This window comes from Hyaena hyaena, unplaced genomic scaffold (assembly GCF_003009895.1).
Source record: "Hyaena hyaena isolate Hyena2069 unplaced genomic scaffold, ASM300989v1 scaffold_184, whole genome shotgun sequence".
Classification (NCBI taxonomy): Eukaryota; Metazoa; Chordata; class Mammalia; order Carnivora; family Hyaenidae; genus Hyaena; species Hyaena hyaena.
In genome coordinates this window covers 438,818-454,441 of record NW_024080817.1, presented here as the reverse complement: position 1 = coordinate 454,441, position 15,624 = coordinate 438,818, and the positions used below count along the sequence as shown (strand labels likewise).

At 44.1% G+C, this 15,624-nt stretch overlaps 1 protein-coding gene across 2 annotated transcripts in view; it reads right to left on the bottom strand.

Moving 5' to 3' along the window:
* Positions 1 to 11,183: 11,183 nt before the first annotated feature.
* The window catches only part of UST (uronyl 2-sulfotransferase), a 302,745-nt gene continuing 298,304 nt past the window's right edge, over positions 11,184 to 15,624 (bottom strand). Inside the window, exons 8-9 of one of the 2 annotated variants that reach the window (XM_039240940.1) lie at positions 13,221 to 13,500; positions 11,184 to 11,768 (exon numbers count right to left, since the gene is read on the bottom strand). In XM_039240940.1, coding sequence (XP_039096871.1) covers positions 11,705 to 11,768; positions 13,221 to 13,500 — 344 coding nt within the window. In that variant the 3' untranslated portion in view covers positions 11,184 to 11,704. Of the gene's footprint in view, positions 13,501 to 15,624 lie in introns of both variants that reach the window. The other variant, XM_039240941.1, reaches the window with a different exon arrangement.

Here is a 15,624-nt window from a genome sequence, read left to right as displayed (position 1 = left end):
TACTGTGACTCAATGTTGAGCCTCAGTGATTCTCATTCCGTTTTCCTTTGTGATTTTTCCCATCGTGCTGCCTTTAAAGCTCTTCTTCATCCCCAAACGAGAGCTGTGGTTTATGCTCACTTGTACAATGTAACATAAAGCCTGTCAATTCACTGGACAATAGAGGCATATTTGGGATAATAGTGTGAAATCACCTTAATTTTTTATTTATTCTATTTGGAAAAAAAAAAAAAAAGAAAGAAAGAGAAGACAAGAAAAGAGGGCATAATGCAAAGGCAGAGACCTGTAGTCCCGGAGATCCTGGGTGTCTGCTGGGTCTGAGGCTCTGTGTAGGAGAGTAAACTAGCACTGACTTGTCTCTGTCTTCACAGTGCTTCTGGGTTTTGGGTTCATGTTCTGGCCAGAGTCAGGAAAATAGCTAGAGGCCTGGATTTGCTAACAACAGACCCAGTGCAAGTTACAACGAAAACACAATGTCTCCTATCGCACCTGACCATCAAGTGGATTAGGTGCCTGGAAACTCAGGGATGAAATGAGGGGCGGTCTTTCGGGAAGGGAGGTGATTGGGGGAAGGGGGGAGGACTGAGAAGTCCGATTACCTGGGCATCTTTTCCTTCTGCCCTCCCCCTCTCCTTCCTCGCTCTTATTCCCTGCCCCCAATACTTGGACGCTTAATTTATAAGGAATGGGAAAAGGAGACTTTTTTTTAACGTCTTTATTTTATTTTGAGAGACAGAGACACAGAGCAAGTGGGGGAGGGGCAGAGAGAGAGGGAGACACAGAATCTAAAGCAGGCTCCAGGCTCTGAACTGCCAACACAGAGCCCAACATGGGGCTCGAACCTACTGGCTGTGAGATCATGACCTAAGCCGAATCGGACGCTTAACCGACTGAGCCACCCAGGTGCTCCGTGACTTTTTTAAAATGTTTATGTATTTTTGGGAGAGCATACAAGCGGGGTAAGGGCAGAGGACAGGAGATCCTAAGCAGGCTCTGCCTTGACAGCAGAGAGTCCCCATGTGGGGCTCGAACTCACTCACACACAGTGAGATCCTGACCTGAGCTAAAGTTTGACACCTAACCAATTGAGCCACCCAGGCACCCCGGAAAGGAGACATTTTTAGATTTTCTCTCAACCCAGTTTATGTCCGTAATCCAACCTCACTGCCATTTTCCCCTTAATTTCCTCGAAACTAAAATTTGTACTCAAGTAATAAGTGGAACATGGTAAAGATCAAACCAGGTAAAATATAGGTCTTATTCTTGTCGAATCTCCCCATGAAAGGCTTGTGTCTGGAATTAGAGCTTCAGAAATGCCTGAAGTGAGGAGAAGCTTTTTCTATTATGTTCCATCAAACTCTCCTGCTAAGGGTTCAAGCGCTATACTGCCATCAACTCATAAAAGAACCCTGCAATTATTGTGTGATAAGCATATCTAATGAGTGAAGGAAAATGAAAAGTATTTCCTATACATTGGTTATGGGGGCACGAGGAAGAAAAATACAAAGAGGATTCTAGAATCAGTTCAGCTACGATGAACCTATCTGAGCCTCCTTGAGCTTCAGTTTCCTAATCTATTACAGCTGTCTATTTACAGAGTTGATGTAAAATATTTAAAAGCATTTTATTTATTTTTATATTTTATTTATTTTTATATTTTATTTATTTATTTTAATGTATATTTTATTTTTGAGAGAGAGAGACAGAGCGTGAGTGAGGAGGGGCAGAGAGAGGGAGACACAGCATCCAAAGCAGGTTCCAGGCTCCGAGCTGTCAGCATGGAGCCCGATGTGGGGCACGAACTCACGAACCGTGAGTTTATAACCTGAGCTGAGATCAGCGCTTAACCGACTGAGCCACCCTAGCGCCCCTTAAAAGCATTTTAAAACATGGTCTGGAACTATACACATGTGCAGCATAGTATGTTCAACTGAAATAAAGTTTACATGACTCCTAAACTGTATTAAATAAACTACACTTTGTATTTTTAATTTGTGAATTCAGAAACATTAATTTAAAAGTATTTTAATTTTAGCATATATGTTTCAATGCCAAGTATTACATATAAAACTGTATTTGGGGATGAACAAAGACTGATCAGAGTTTGGCTGGCCAACACTAAATAATATTTATAATTATGGAAACCCTTTACCTTTCAATCACTTCAGTGAAAGGGAGATTCTAGATGTACAGGTTAATAATTTTCAGTGTGAGAATGCTAATAAATGAGTTCTACTCTTCCTGGGATATATAGTTGGCCAGTTTGTTTCTAAGCCTGAGGTCATAGATCTGCTTTTAGATCGATCGGTTTTGCTATGTTTTCCACCCAAATTGGCCTGAAGCAGTCTAAGATAGGCAGGTGTCTAATCCATCATCTTTGCTGGAAAAAGTAATCAGGTCATCTGACTGATAGTGAATCAGTGCTCGGGTGTCTGTACGTGCCTACCTCCAGGTCAAAGAACAATTAGTGTAAAAGAAAAGAAATTGTAGGACCTTGAAAGAAAAGACTTGTTTTAAGAAAAAAATATCAAAACCTGAAGCTGTGTATTTTGGATAGAGTCAATTAGAGCTGGTCTTCCAGCTATTATACAAATTATTGGATTTGTATACTAGCACACTGGTGTCGAATGGAAGGAATTTGGGACCCAGTCCCAGCTGCTGAGCGGATTGAGGTAATGGCCATTAGGAACCCCACTTCTGAGGACAATGAAATCCAGGAAGGGATGAGCAGGCTTGGTGGACTCAACACGTCCACACATCTCTGACTGAACTCTGCCTGCTAGGGCAGCTCTCTCACTGCATCGCCTCGTTTATATCACTTGTCTCTCTATCCAAGTTGGAAACACCCGAGTTAATGCTACGTTTTCCCTTGGTTCCTTTGGGTCCACTCCAATATTCATGGAGGACCTCTGTGGGGGGCACTGTGTTCCATTGGTTGAAATCAGTCTGGGGCCATCTTTAAGTGCTGCCTTCTGTCCTTCTCCAGCCTCTTCGCCAGCCCCCGTCCATGCCCCGGGCACACATGGGGATGACTAACGAGGGTTTTGCCCAGCATTCCTTCACCCATGATGCAGTCAGAGGCGGAATTCCACCCAGATGTTCCCCGTCTTCTGCATGCCACCCACTGGCCAAAGCCACCTAAGAGGCAGAGGGCAGGGAGCCCAGGCGACATAATTCAGAGGCAGGGCCCAGTGTCTCCGGAGACAGAGCCTGCGAAGAAGGGTAGTGAATGGAGGAGAGCTCTGGGAGGGAAAAGGGAGAATAGTCAGCTCACCTGCAAATGGATTTAGAAAAAGAAAAACGATTTCCTCATGTTTATTTTCTAGTCTGAAATGACAAAGGGCTCCTCACCATCTTTAGCATAAAATAAAAATTTCTTCCCAAATCCTTGGCAGTCAGGCTCAGTTTTATCTGGCCTTTTTGGAGATGCACCCCAGTGTTGTCACTTACTGGGCTGCCACAGGCGCGTTATTTAACCTTCATGGGGCCTTTATTTCCTGTTATACAAACAGCGTACACTACCGTTCTTGTAGACCTGCTGCGAGGTCAGCTCTCCTTTGGGCTTTAGATCTGCTCTGCTATTTTTTATACAAATTCCACTGTCCCCAGAGGGGGACAAATTCCACACGAGACCTCCTCCTTGTTCAAGTCTTCACCCCTCTCTCCATGTTCGGCTCCTATGCACGCCACTGAGGTTTTGTACATTAAAACCATCTAACTGAGGTTTTTCTGAGTCTTTGTCTAGTTTGGGGCACCTTGCTGATAGAGCGATACAGGATTCTTCTTCCTACATTCTTGTTTTGCTGAATGGTACCCACCTTGTCCTCACCGCTACAGCTGCGGTAGTGGTATTTATTGTCTGAGCGTTATGATGACATGAGGCAACTCTTGATTATCGAATCAGAACTTCAATCGTGTTGTAATTATACAACACACTCAGGAAGGATGATCTGATAAAGACTGATTTTAAAAATACTACAGTAATTTTATAGTAATTTTAAAACAAGGGCTACAACATGAAAGCACGTCACACAGCTTCGGAAAGATAATACTCTATGAATCGACTGACGGTGTGAACGTTGTATGTGTGTGCGTTTTAATTTTTTAATGTTTATTTACTTGAGAGAGAGAGTGTGCGTGAGCGAGCACAAGTCGGGGAGGGACACAGAGAGGGAGACACAGAATCCAAAGCAGGCTCCAGGCTCTGAGCTGTCAGCACGGAGCTGATGCGGGGCTCGAACTCACACATCGCAGGATCGTGACCTGAGCTGAAGTCGGCTGCTTAACCGACTGAGCCACCCAGGTGCCCCAATGTGCACACTGTGTTTTAAATAAACTAACGGTGACTTCTTTCGGGGCCATGCTCCTCTAAAGCATGGAGGGAGAATAAGCAGGTGTGAGAGAGAAATTAAGTTTGGAAAGACCTTGGGATTCCCTGAGTAAATTGTTATGGCTCCGGCTCCCCCTAGTGTACTGAACAACACAGGTACCCCGGTGTGCAAAAGCTGAGCTCTGGCTCAAGAGCAAGCGTTCTTCTCTCCAGCCGCCAACCTTACCTGAACAACTTGAGGTCTCCATTGTGCTACTGATTTCTCCCTGTGGCACAACCAGCCACAGATCAGAGACGAAATGGGACAGATGTTTTTATCCAACCTGATTTGAGCACCCATCTTCATGGAAGGCCTGAATTGCTTCGAGGCATCCAAGAAATATTTAAAAGTATTTAAAAATTGCTTTAAAAAGAGTTTCTCGCGAAGTAGGGGATGTAATAAAGGCGCATAAGCAAAAATAAAAGACGATTCCTTGTTAATTGTTTTGCTAAACATTTTATCTGCCCCTGCCTTCTACCTATCAAATTGTTAAGCGTCTGTAAATACAGTTTCCTCAGCAGGACACATAGACCACTGGCCAGACCAAAGACTGAACCATAGTGGAAGGAAAGCAACGCTTCCAATGGGGAAAAAAATGACATATTAAAACAATGTTTCTCAAAATGTAATCTCCCAAGAACATTAGTTCCACAGTTACTAATGGGTCTTAAAGAAAAATTTTTTTAATGTTTATTTATTTTTGACAGGGAGAGACACAGAACACGAGCGGGAAAGGGCAGAATGACAGGGAGACACAGAATCTGAAGCAGGCTCCAGGCTCTGAGCTGTCAGCACAGAGCCCGACGCAGGGCCTGAACCATGAACCACGAGATCATGACCTGAGCTGAAGTTGGATGCTCAACCAACTGAGCCACCCAGGTGCGCCTAATGGGCCTTAATTAGGGTTTCATGATAAGTAGTTTTGAGAAATGTGGGGTTCAACAAAGAGAAATCGACGTTTTAAAACTTCAGTATTCTTCCAAACCTTTAGTGTGCTCTTAAAACACTGTACCGGATGACACTTAGAGCTGATGCATTTGCCAAACTGTCTAACACAATGATTTTTTCCATGCCTATCCCACACACCCGGTTTGTGAATTATCTTTTGGGAATGAATATGCCCTGGATTAGAATTTCATTAACTTTCAATCGAAGATGGAGAGTGACTAAGGAAGTAAGCCAGAGGAGGAAAGGAGATGGTACATTTGATACAAGCAGCCAATAGGGTGGCGATAAAGAAGTTTGTGATCAGGGAAGCGTTAGTAATGCAACAGGTTTAGAGTCTGACAGTGGCCGCCCTATAATGGTGTCGGAAGGATTGACTGTGCTGAACGCATCACCAGCCCACGAAATCATTACCAGATTTCTCCCAAAACGTCACGGCACTCATGCCATCCTGAGAATGAGAAAGCCTCCAAAAGGTACAGTGCCTCATCCCATTGGGTTTTCCACTTTTATTACAATTTTCTTGTGCACAACCTGTACTAATTGACGTGGATATTTTAAGCTCTTTATTATGAACAGGATCACAGATACACAGGGTACTTTGAGGAAGTTAGAAGATGCCTGTATCTAGTAGAAGCAGCAGGTTTGAGAACATTCTGATAACTCACAGCTAGACAAATTTCTCCCCAAGGCAGTGTCAGAGAAAACTGGGAATCCATTCGGTGGCTTGTTTTGGATGACGACAGGCGATAAGAATACGGACTCACGTCCACTAGGATGTGTCTATTCCTACTGGCTCCAAGCACATTTCAGAAGTGCTGCTGTCCATGGACTCATTGGTACGTTGGGTGACAACGTTCAGTCATGAGGGTTTGGGGGCATCAGTGGACCTATAGTTGTGTGTCATCGTAGGTTCTCTTGTTGAGGACACAGCGTTTTGTGGAGAAAACAAACATTCATCAGCCCCCAATGGATTGTGGCTCTTAGTCTCTTAGCATATGGGGGGAGGGGTGGAGGGTGGGACAAAGATCATCCCGGAAGCAACTCTTGGTTTTCAGGGCATCTCCTATTTTCCAGCTGGGCTGGCTTCAGGCATGGAGAGGTCAAGGGGTTTCGCCCAGCGCCCGGTGAAGTTGAGCAGCCGGGATGTGATTTCAGGGACTTAGCTGGCATGCAGCTTTTGCCCTAGTCAGTCAGCTGCTCTGGTTTCTGGTTCCAGCAGCTTCTCTAGCTGCACCCCGCAGTCAGCGTGCTGCATCTTGCGCGGCCGACTTCCCGGCGGTCTCTGCTCACAACTGGACTCGGAGGCGTGTTACAGGTCAAGTCTGAATGTGCTGGCAGCACAGCGTACGGCAGATTGCTCCATGCCTGCTCAAAGCGTCCAGTGTCTGGCAAAAGCCAGATTGAAGATAGCTAAGCTCACACGCCAAGATTCCAAAGGAAAAACTTAGCTCACATTTTTCCTTTGCAGGGTGATTTTTATTCCCCTCCTTTTTTCCTCTCTCCCCACCTTTTTTTTTTTTTTTTTTTTAAAGGGAATCCCCGTGTTTACAAGTTGAAATCCAAAGTGCACAAGTGGTCGGTTCACGATTCTGTGACCCATGAACATCTGTGGGCCAGGCTGTGCCTTGGGACTCGGTGGTGCCGGGCGCCGGAGCCAGGCCTGCCCCTTGCAGAAGGAATTCTCCAGCCAGTGAAGCAGTCAGTGAGGGAGGAGGCCTGCGAGCGGTCAGGGCCTGGTTACTCTCTAGCTCGGGGTTTCCAAAGGCATGTCGGCACTCGACTGCGACTAGTTTTATGAGCTGCGTTTGACTTTAGTTTTTGAGGCAGGTCCTTCTGAAACTCCTCAGAGGAAGTAGAACATGAATCTTCATCTTGCCTTGAAGAAAAATAAAACTCTATAATCTGAGATGGGCGAAGCGTGGCTCAAAGCCAGAAATAAGAACCCCTCTTTGTCCTTTGGGTAGAGAGGAAAATCTGAAATGAAATGGGTTTGTTTTGACATCTGTCTTGGAGGACTTAAGTGCTTGGGTAAGGTCTCCCTCTGTGGGAGGGGGGTCCCAAAGGCCCCACACCCAGGAGAGCTGCACAGGAAGGTGGCTTCTGTGTGGCGGGTGATGCTGGTGTGGCTGAATGAGCCTTATCATTTCCATTCCGGATTTAGGCCAGTAGAGGGGCTTTGGCTATATCATCATTTTAGAGTTGTGGTCTGTTCGATGGTCGAAAATGAATTGAACCCTCAGTGGAAAAAGTTAGCATGTGATGTATTTATTTGCATCTTGTATATTTCTGGAGTTTCTTTTTTCCTTTAAAAAAATTTTTTTTAAGTTTATTTTCTGAGAGAGCGAGCGAGAGACAGAGTGTGAGTGGGGAGGGGCAGAGAGAGAGAGGGAGACACAGAATCTGAAGCAGGCTCCAGGCTCTGAGCTGTCAGCACAGAGCCCGACGTGAGGCTCGAACTCACAAGCTGTGAGATCATGACCTGAGCCGAAGTTGGATACTTAACCGAGCCAATCATGCGCCCCGATTTCTAGACTTCCAATTCCATATGTATGAAAGAAGGACAAGGGCCAGATGGCCGCTAAGTCTCATGGCAGGTTGAGGGGTCTGTGAGTTTTGGCTTGCTTCTCTCCTAGTTGGAGACTAGCTGCTGTGCTCTAACTTCTCTGCTGTGGTCTGGGTGCTGTAAGAGGAACTGTGTCCCCCACAAAAGTCACATGCTGAAGTCCTAACAATCAGTGTCTCAGGCTGTGACTGTGTTTGGAGACCGGGTCTCTACAGGGGTAATCAAGTTAGCATGAGGTAATCAGCGTGGGCCCTAATCCAGTATGAGTGGTGTTCTTATTAAAAGGAGGATTTGGGGCCACTGAGGTGGCTCAGTCGGTTAAGTGTTCAACTTCGGCTCAGCTCATGATCTCACAGTTCACGAGTTCAAGGCCCGCATCGGGCTCTGTGCTGACAGCTCAGAGCCTGGAGCCTGCTTCGGATTCTGTGTCTCCCTCTCTCTCTGTCCCTTCCTCCCTCGTGCTCTGTTTCGCTCTCTCTCAAAAATAAATACACATTTTTAAAAAATTTTAAAAAAATTTTCTTAAATTTGACATGAATGAACACAAAGGTGAGACCATGTGAAGACAGAGGGAGAAGAACCCCAGGTACAAGCCAAAGACCCAGGCCTCAGAAGAAGCCAGTGCTGCTGACTTTTTGATCCCAGACCTGTAGCCTCCAGAAGTGTGAGAAAATAACTTTCTGTTGTGCAGGCCAGTCCATCTATGGCACAAACACTGAGCTCTATATCACAGTGACTTTTCTGAGCTGTGAAAGATGTTCTGTGTGTGTGTGTGTGTGTGTTTGTGTGTGTGTGTATATATATGTAACAGACTCTTCATATTGGTTTTAGCCTAAAGCAGTCTTGTCTTTCGTAGGATATTTAAAATACTTAAAAAATTGTTCTCTGCATCACCAGATATGAAGGAAGTTTAGTAAAATAAATCCTCTTGATTTTTGCTTGAAGAGAATTTCATAATTTTGACCCACCGAATAATTGTTCTGAATGCTTATGCATCATCGCTCCGCCTTCTGAGAAATACTACCATTGTCTACACCGCTCACTTGAGCCCAATAGTTCACTGGACAAACTTGTAGGTAACCGCACATTTCTGAAGAGCTTTGGGCCAAACACACGGCCCCACATGGGGCATGGTCTGGGTTTTGTTCAATACTTTTGTCTTTTTTTTTTTTTTTAAATGTTTTTTTATTTATTTCTAGGAGAGAGAGAGAGATCGTAAGCAGGGGAGGGTCAGAGAGAAAGGGAGCCACAGACTGAAACAGGCTCCAGGCTCCAAGCTGGCAGTCAGCACAGAGCCTGACGCGGGGCTCGAACTCACGAACCGCGAGATCATGACCTAAGCGAAAGTCGGACACTTAACCGACTAAGCCACCCAGGCGCCCCTCAATACTTTTGTCTTTAAAGGTCCCTCGGAGTCAAGCATCAGGTGACCAAGTTACAGAACAAATTAAATGATTAAAAAAGAAAAGGTAACCATTTGTCATTTGTTGTTTAAGCCTCAGGCTCTTGGGTCACCTGGGTGGCTCAGTCAGTTAAGTGTCTGTCTTCAGTTCGGGTCATGATCTTGCAGTTTGTGGGTTTGAGCCCTGTGTCAGGCTCTGTGATGACAGCTCAGAGCACAGAGCTCAGAGCCTCGAGCCTGCTTTGGATTCTGTGTCTCCCTCTCTCTCTGCTCCCCTGCGCTCCGTCTGTCTTTAATCTCTCAAAAATAAACATTAAAGGGGCAACTGGGTGGCTCAGTGGGTTAAGCGTCCGACTTCGGCTCAGGTCATGATCTCGCAGTTTGCAGATTCGAGCCCTGCGTCAGGCTCTGTGATGACAGCTCAGAGCCTGGAGCCCACTTCAGATTCTGTGCCTCCCCTTCTCTCTGCCCCTCCCCTGTTCAGGCTGTCTCTGCTTCTCAATAATAAATAAATGTTTAAAAATAAAAAAAAAAATAAAGATTAAAAAATACCCCAGGCTCTTACTTAAAGTAAAGCATGTTATCACCAAAATAGAGTTTCCTTTCCCTCAATCCCAAGACTCCGGTTCTTTCCTTTTACAAAACAGCCACAGTAGTCGGCATGGGGTGTCCAATAGCTAGAAAGCAGGGAGGACTTGCTGGTTCTCTGCAGCTGTGACATTTCTCAGGGGAAGTGTTTCTGGATCAAAACTGCTGGCTCGGGAGGGGAGAATCACCCAGGTTTTGAGGCTCTACGTGTCTGAGAAAGAGATCAGCGTACATGCTAAGAGGCATGGTGTGGCCCAGCCTTCCCCGCCTGTGCCTCAGCACCCTGGCAGCAGATGCCCGCCTTGGGGAGTGAAGGGTTCTGACCATGCCGACAACACCCCGCCCCCGGCGCCAACCAAGCAGTCAGTGCACATGGAGGCAAGGTCAGCTGCTCAGGATTATGTCCATGCAACTAGATGTATGAACGCCTAGCTCATTTTCTCTGCCAGCTTTTTGGTGTCATCAATTACAATATGACTAGAGTTTATAGATTAAAAAAAAAAACCCTCTGTCTAAAAATCACATCTTGAAGGAAGAAGTTTGGCCGATTAAAAAGGCAGAGGGTGCTGTGAAGAACTGCAGGCACTTTTATTATTTCTAGCTATCAACAAAATGGGAAAAAAAATCTCAACTTATTTATATTCATTTATTTATATGGATAATGAATAAGTTAAGGAACACTTCATCTCAAACACAGATTGCTTTTATTTTAGCTAAGCTAATGTTTCAGTTCCATATATATTTTTGAATTTCCATCAATGTCAAACACCATTTGTTTCTCTCTTTAAAAAAAAAAGATTTACAAGCACTTTTACGGCACTCAAGGAGAGTAGGCTGAAGGTTCATAATAATAATTTTCCTTTTAAAAAACATCCATCAGACCAAAATAAAATCATTTTAATTAACTCCTTCCTGAGTAACTAAAACCTTGGAATGTGCTGAAAGGTTATAATAAATAAGGCAGTCAAAGATCAACCAGCTTAAAATGTATTTTTTTTTAAATTAAACTATGTAAAATGTACAATATATTTCATGAAGTACAAACTGTGTTGGGCTCAGGGCCAAAGAAATGCTGTCATGTGTGCCAATAAACTGATGCAGTGGCTTGATTTTAAGGACATAGAGACTATTTGCTGGGGCGAAATAGCTTTAAGGCCCTGCAAGTGAGTCGGTCAGCATCTCTGGTTGGTCTGTTATAATGATCACTGTTGACAATAAAGGCCTTTGAACACACAGGTGGAAGTGCTCCTGTGAACTTGCACTAAGACGACACATTTTGTAAATGACCGAGGGTCCTGATGTTCTGACGAAAGCAGAGATCATGAAGCCAGTTCCATTTTGTTTGCAGAGAGTGAGCCTGCACAGTGTGTAAACTAATAATCATTCTTTATATGCAGTTTCATAGAAATGGCTCACAACGTACTGGGCACCGTTCTTATTTTTGTTTTTGATAGGACAGCTGTTCTCTGGGTGGCTTCTTAAGGTGTGCCTAATGGTAAGGCCCTGGTCTCTCTACACAGGACAAAGGCTATTTCCTCTTCTAAGAACATTTTTCTTAATCACGTGTCAGCCCCAGTGTTCTGAGGCAGAACGGAGGCCCACCAGTGGCCAAATGCTGGACTTTGTGCCTCTGTGGTCCCAGCCTTCACTGGACTCCTGTGGGGTGGAGCTTTCTTAACACATCTCGTGATAAAGTAGCTCTAGTGCACATTCGACAGGTTCCCAATGACTTGCTTTATATCTTGGCTACCGTCCAATTTTAGTGAACGAAGAAAAAACTCTAGAGAGACTTGTTGGTTTCTGAAAAGTAGAAAATGTGTAGCTTCTGTAAAGTCAGTCTTGTTTACTAGCAAGTATTCTCAGCTCACACTCAGCTAGTGCTCTTGAAGGGCTGGCTCTAGGGGAGAAAATGTGAAGGGGACAAAATCTGTCGCATGTATCCTGTCTACCACCCCACCCCCCGCACCCCTGCTTCTCAGCTGGCTGTATGTTATCCGCCCAGAAATCTATGTATATCCGGGGCTGGGGGGAGCAGTTAAAAGATGAAAACAGTTCCAAAGACCCACGGGGTCATGAATTGGTGGCAGATGACAGGAGAGGAAGGGGGAGGAGAGATATCTGAAGTAACAGATCTGCCCGACAGCTACGCAGACCACTCTGGGGCCAGACGCCGACTCGTGAGGCTGGTCAGGCAGGCTCTTACCAGAAGCTCTTGCTTCGTGTCTCCTTAATGTCTTAATAAGCGTTCTCAGAAAGAGCTACTTCCATAAGAAAGGGAGCTGTAGTTTCACTGCCACCTGAGTAGAATTCAGCACCCCTTTGGACCAAAACCAGGTACCCTTCAAGGGACCGGAAGGTGACAGACGCCATACGGTGGGACCTGGCTTGGCCAGGGGTTAGAGACTCTGCACTGTCTGTGGTCAGGCTTAGATCTTCTGCCCGGGAGACAAATGCCAGAGCTGAACTGGTTCCTGGGTTTCCAGTGAAAGCAGAGCCGGGGAGAGAGACGGTGCATGTTGGGTGCAAAGAACACAAGCGTGCCTGTTTTCTGACGTCACGTGGCCTCCAGTGCTGCTCTGTCTTGCCTACGCTCTTCCTGACACAGCAAACAAATTCTTTTCCCTGCTATGCTGCTTTCAGACCTGTCAGAATGGTGCTTGGAAATGGAGTGTCTCAATGGAGCTTGCCTTGCACCTTGACCTTGAGAAGTACTCAAGGCTCCGGACTGGTTGGGGGTGTGGCACAAGCTGACTTGCTCTTTGAGAGACAGAAGTACGCTGTTGGTGGAAGTGTCCCCTGAGACGGACCAGAGGCAGAATTCTACCCACGTGGATGGAAACCACTGGTCCAGGGACAAGCCTCCCTTTTGAGGTCCTTATCAGTCTTACCTTCTCCTCTTAGACCCTCCTAGAGTGGACTCCCTGGTCTCTGAAGTGGTTTTGTATTTCTACCCAATTATGTAAGTCTGGATGTTTCCTACCACTGAGGTAGCATCTTTACAAGATGTCATTTTACAAATGACAAATTATTGGGCTATGGGCAGTATTTCTCCCCCTCCTCTCTCATTACACTAGAGGGGGAAAAGCTATGTTATGATGAACTGCAGGGTGATGGTGCCATCGAGTGCACCTGGGAAGGACCCAAGGAACCAGAAGACCCAGAATACAGTTAAACAAGAAAGACCCGCAAAACCGGGTGTCTCCCAATGACCCCAACATGTGGGAATGTTTCGTTCTTTTTAATGCAACTGAGCATTAATTTAGTCCCTTAAGGATTTTTCTTCCCCCAACAAAAAACTTTCTGGAAAAGGGAGATAAAGCTAGTGGAGGCAACACAGTGCTGGCATCACCTCTTATAAATATCTTCTAGCCACTTCTCGTCATCTTGTTCCTCATCATCGATCGGCTCCTCGGTTTCCAGTGGGGTTGGAATAAAGAACTGGGGTCTCAGGGGGGGCCTGCTGACATGGGACTTCAGTCCAAACTTGCGTTTCAGCAGGTGGAACTGCTCTTTGACGTAGTGGTAGAACTCGTACTCGTATCTCATTCGCTGATAGAGAATCTGCACGGCCTCGGGGGAGGGGACAGTCTTCTTCACGGTCACAGTCATATTTCCAAGTTTCCTATGCTCTGGAAGAGAATCGGGGTTGCACATGAGCAATCGTCTGTAATGCTTTCATGCAAAAGGAGTCATGACAAAGCCCTGTGTTGCATTACCTACATGATACCAACAGCTTCTATGTAAGGAAACTCAGCGTGCAAAGAAGAGAAGGGGAAAAGAGTGCCCAACAAGAATGAAAAAGGGTTTCACCATGTCCTAGGTGTTAATATCAACATTAGTTGACTAAACATAAACTACCTGGTGTTCTTTGCGTGGGGTGTCAACTATGTAATTTGACAACTCAACTACAAATTACACATTCCTTTGAACAGCAAAATTGACCCATTTTTCCTTTTTATTTCCTGTTACACACATCAAGGGCTTTCCCTTTAGGAAGATGCACAAGAAAAAGCTCTCACCGCTTGCCAATCATCTAGCTTTTTTTTTTTTTTAATAATGCTGTGTATTATTGATAGTTTAACTGGATATAAAAGCTATTTGCATTTCATTATTTCAAAAGGGTATTTGTTAAGATAAATAAAGGAGGAACTGCTAGATTTCTTGAATACAATGTTAACGGCTATAAATTTTGAATGCTTTTTAAAATATGGTAAATTATAACTAAAATTTGCTTAGTTTTATATGAATGACTAAAAACATAAGGTTTTATGTTTTTACATGTAATGCTTAACAAAAATGTCATAGGTATCATAAATTTTAAACTGTTTTTTCTGTTTTATTTATTTTTGAGGGTGGGGAAGAGGTGGGGGGAAGACAGAGGATGTGAAGCTGGCTCTGCGCCGACAGCAATGAGCCCGATGCGGGGCTCAAACTCATGAATTGTGAGATCATGACCTGAGCAGAAGTCAGAAAGCCAATCAACTGAGACCTCCAGATGCCCCGCATTTTAACTCTTTTAAAGTGTACATTTCAGTGGCATTAATTGCATTCATAATGCTGTGCAGCCATTACCACTATTTCCCAAATTCTTCTATTGCTCCAAACAGAAACTCTGTACCCATTAAACTCCCTATAACCTTCCCCAGGTAGTCTCAAATCTACTTTCTGTCTATGAATTTGCCTTTTTAAAGGTACCCCATATAAATGGAACCATATAGTCCCTTTATGTCTGGCCTTTTTCGTGTAGAATCCTACTTTCAAGTTTCATCCATACTGTATACATAGCAGTATATGAATTAATGAATAGTACTCCATTTATGAATGAATAGTACTCCATTGTATGGATATACCACAGTCTGTTTATCCATCTACTCACTGATGGACACTTGGGTTGTTTCTACTTTTTGACTACTGTGAAGATTGCTGCTGTGAACATCTGTATACAAGTATTTGTTTGTGTCAATGATTTCAGTTCTTTTGGGCATATACCAAGAGTGGAATTGAAGGCTCATGGTATTTCTATGTTTAACTCTTTGAAGAACCACCAAGCTGTTTTCCTCTGTGACTGAACCACTTGGCACACTGACTGGCAATGTACAAGGGCTCCAATTTCCCCAGATCCTTTTCTATATTTGTTACTTTAATTAAAAACACTATAGCCATCTCAGTAAGTGTGAATTGGTATCTCATTGTGGTTTTGATTTTCATTTTACTAATGACTAATGATGCAGAGCATCTTTTCATGTGCTTGTTGGCTATTCGTATATTTTCTTTGACGAAATGTCTAGTCAAGTCCTTTGCTTATTTTGAAATTGGATTGTTTAAATTTTTGTTGTTGAGTTGTAGTTGTTTATGTGTTCTGGATATTCTGCGTATATAACAGGTATAGGATTTGCAAATATTTTCTCCCCAATCTTAGTCTGTCTTCATTCTGTTGATAGTTATTCTCGATGAGTAAGTTTTTATTTTAATAAAGATCAATTTACATATTTTTTTTCTTGTGTTACCTGTACTGTTATATTAAAGAAAACACTGTCAAATCCAAGATCATGAAAATTTGCCAGGATATTTTCTTTTATCATCTTACGAACTAAAACTTTTGTCACCAAATTTGAAGAGGTATATTACTTACCGAGCATAGATCCAAATGGTTGGTGCCAAAACTAGATTCACCTGACAGGACATAGGCCTGTCATTTTTTAGGGTATTTGAGATACTTTCTGAAGCCTCCAGCAGCAATTCTAATGAAGAAA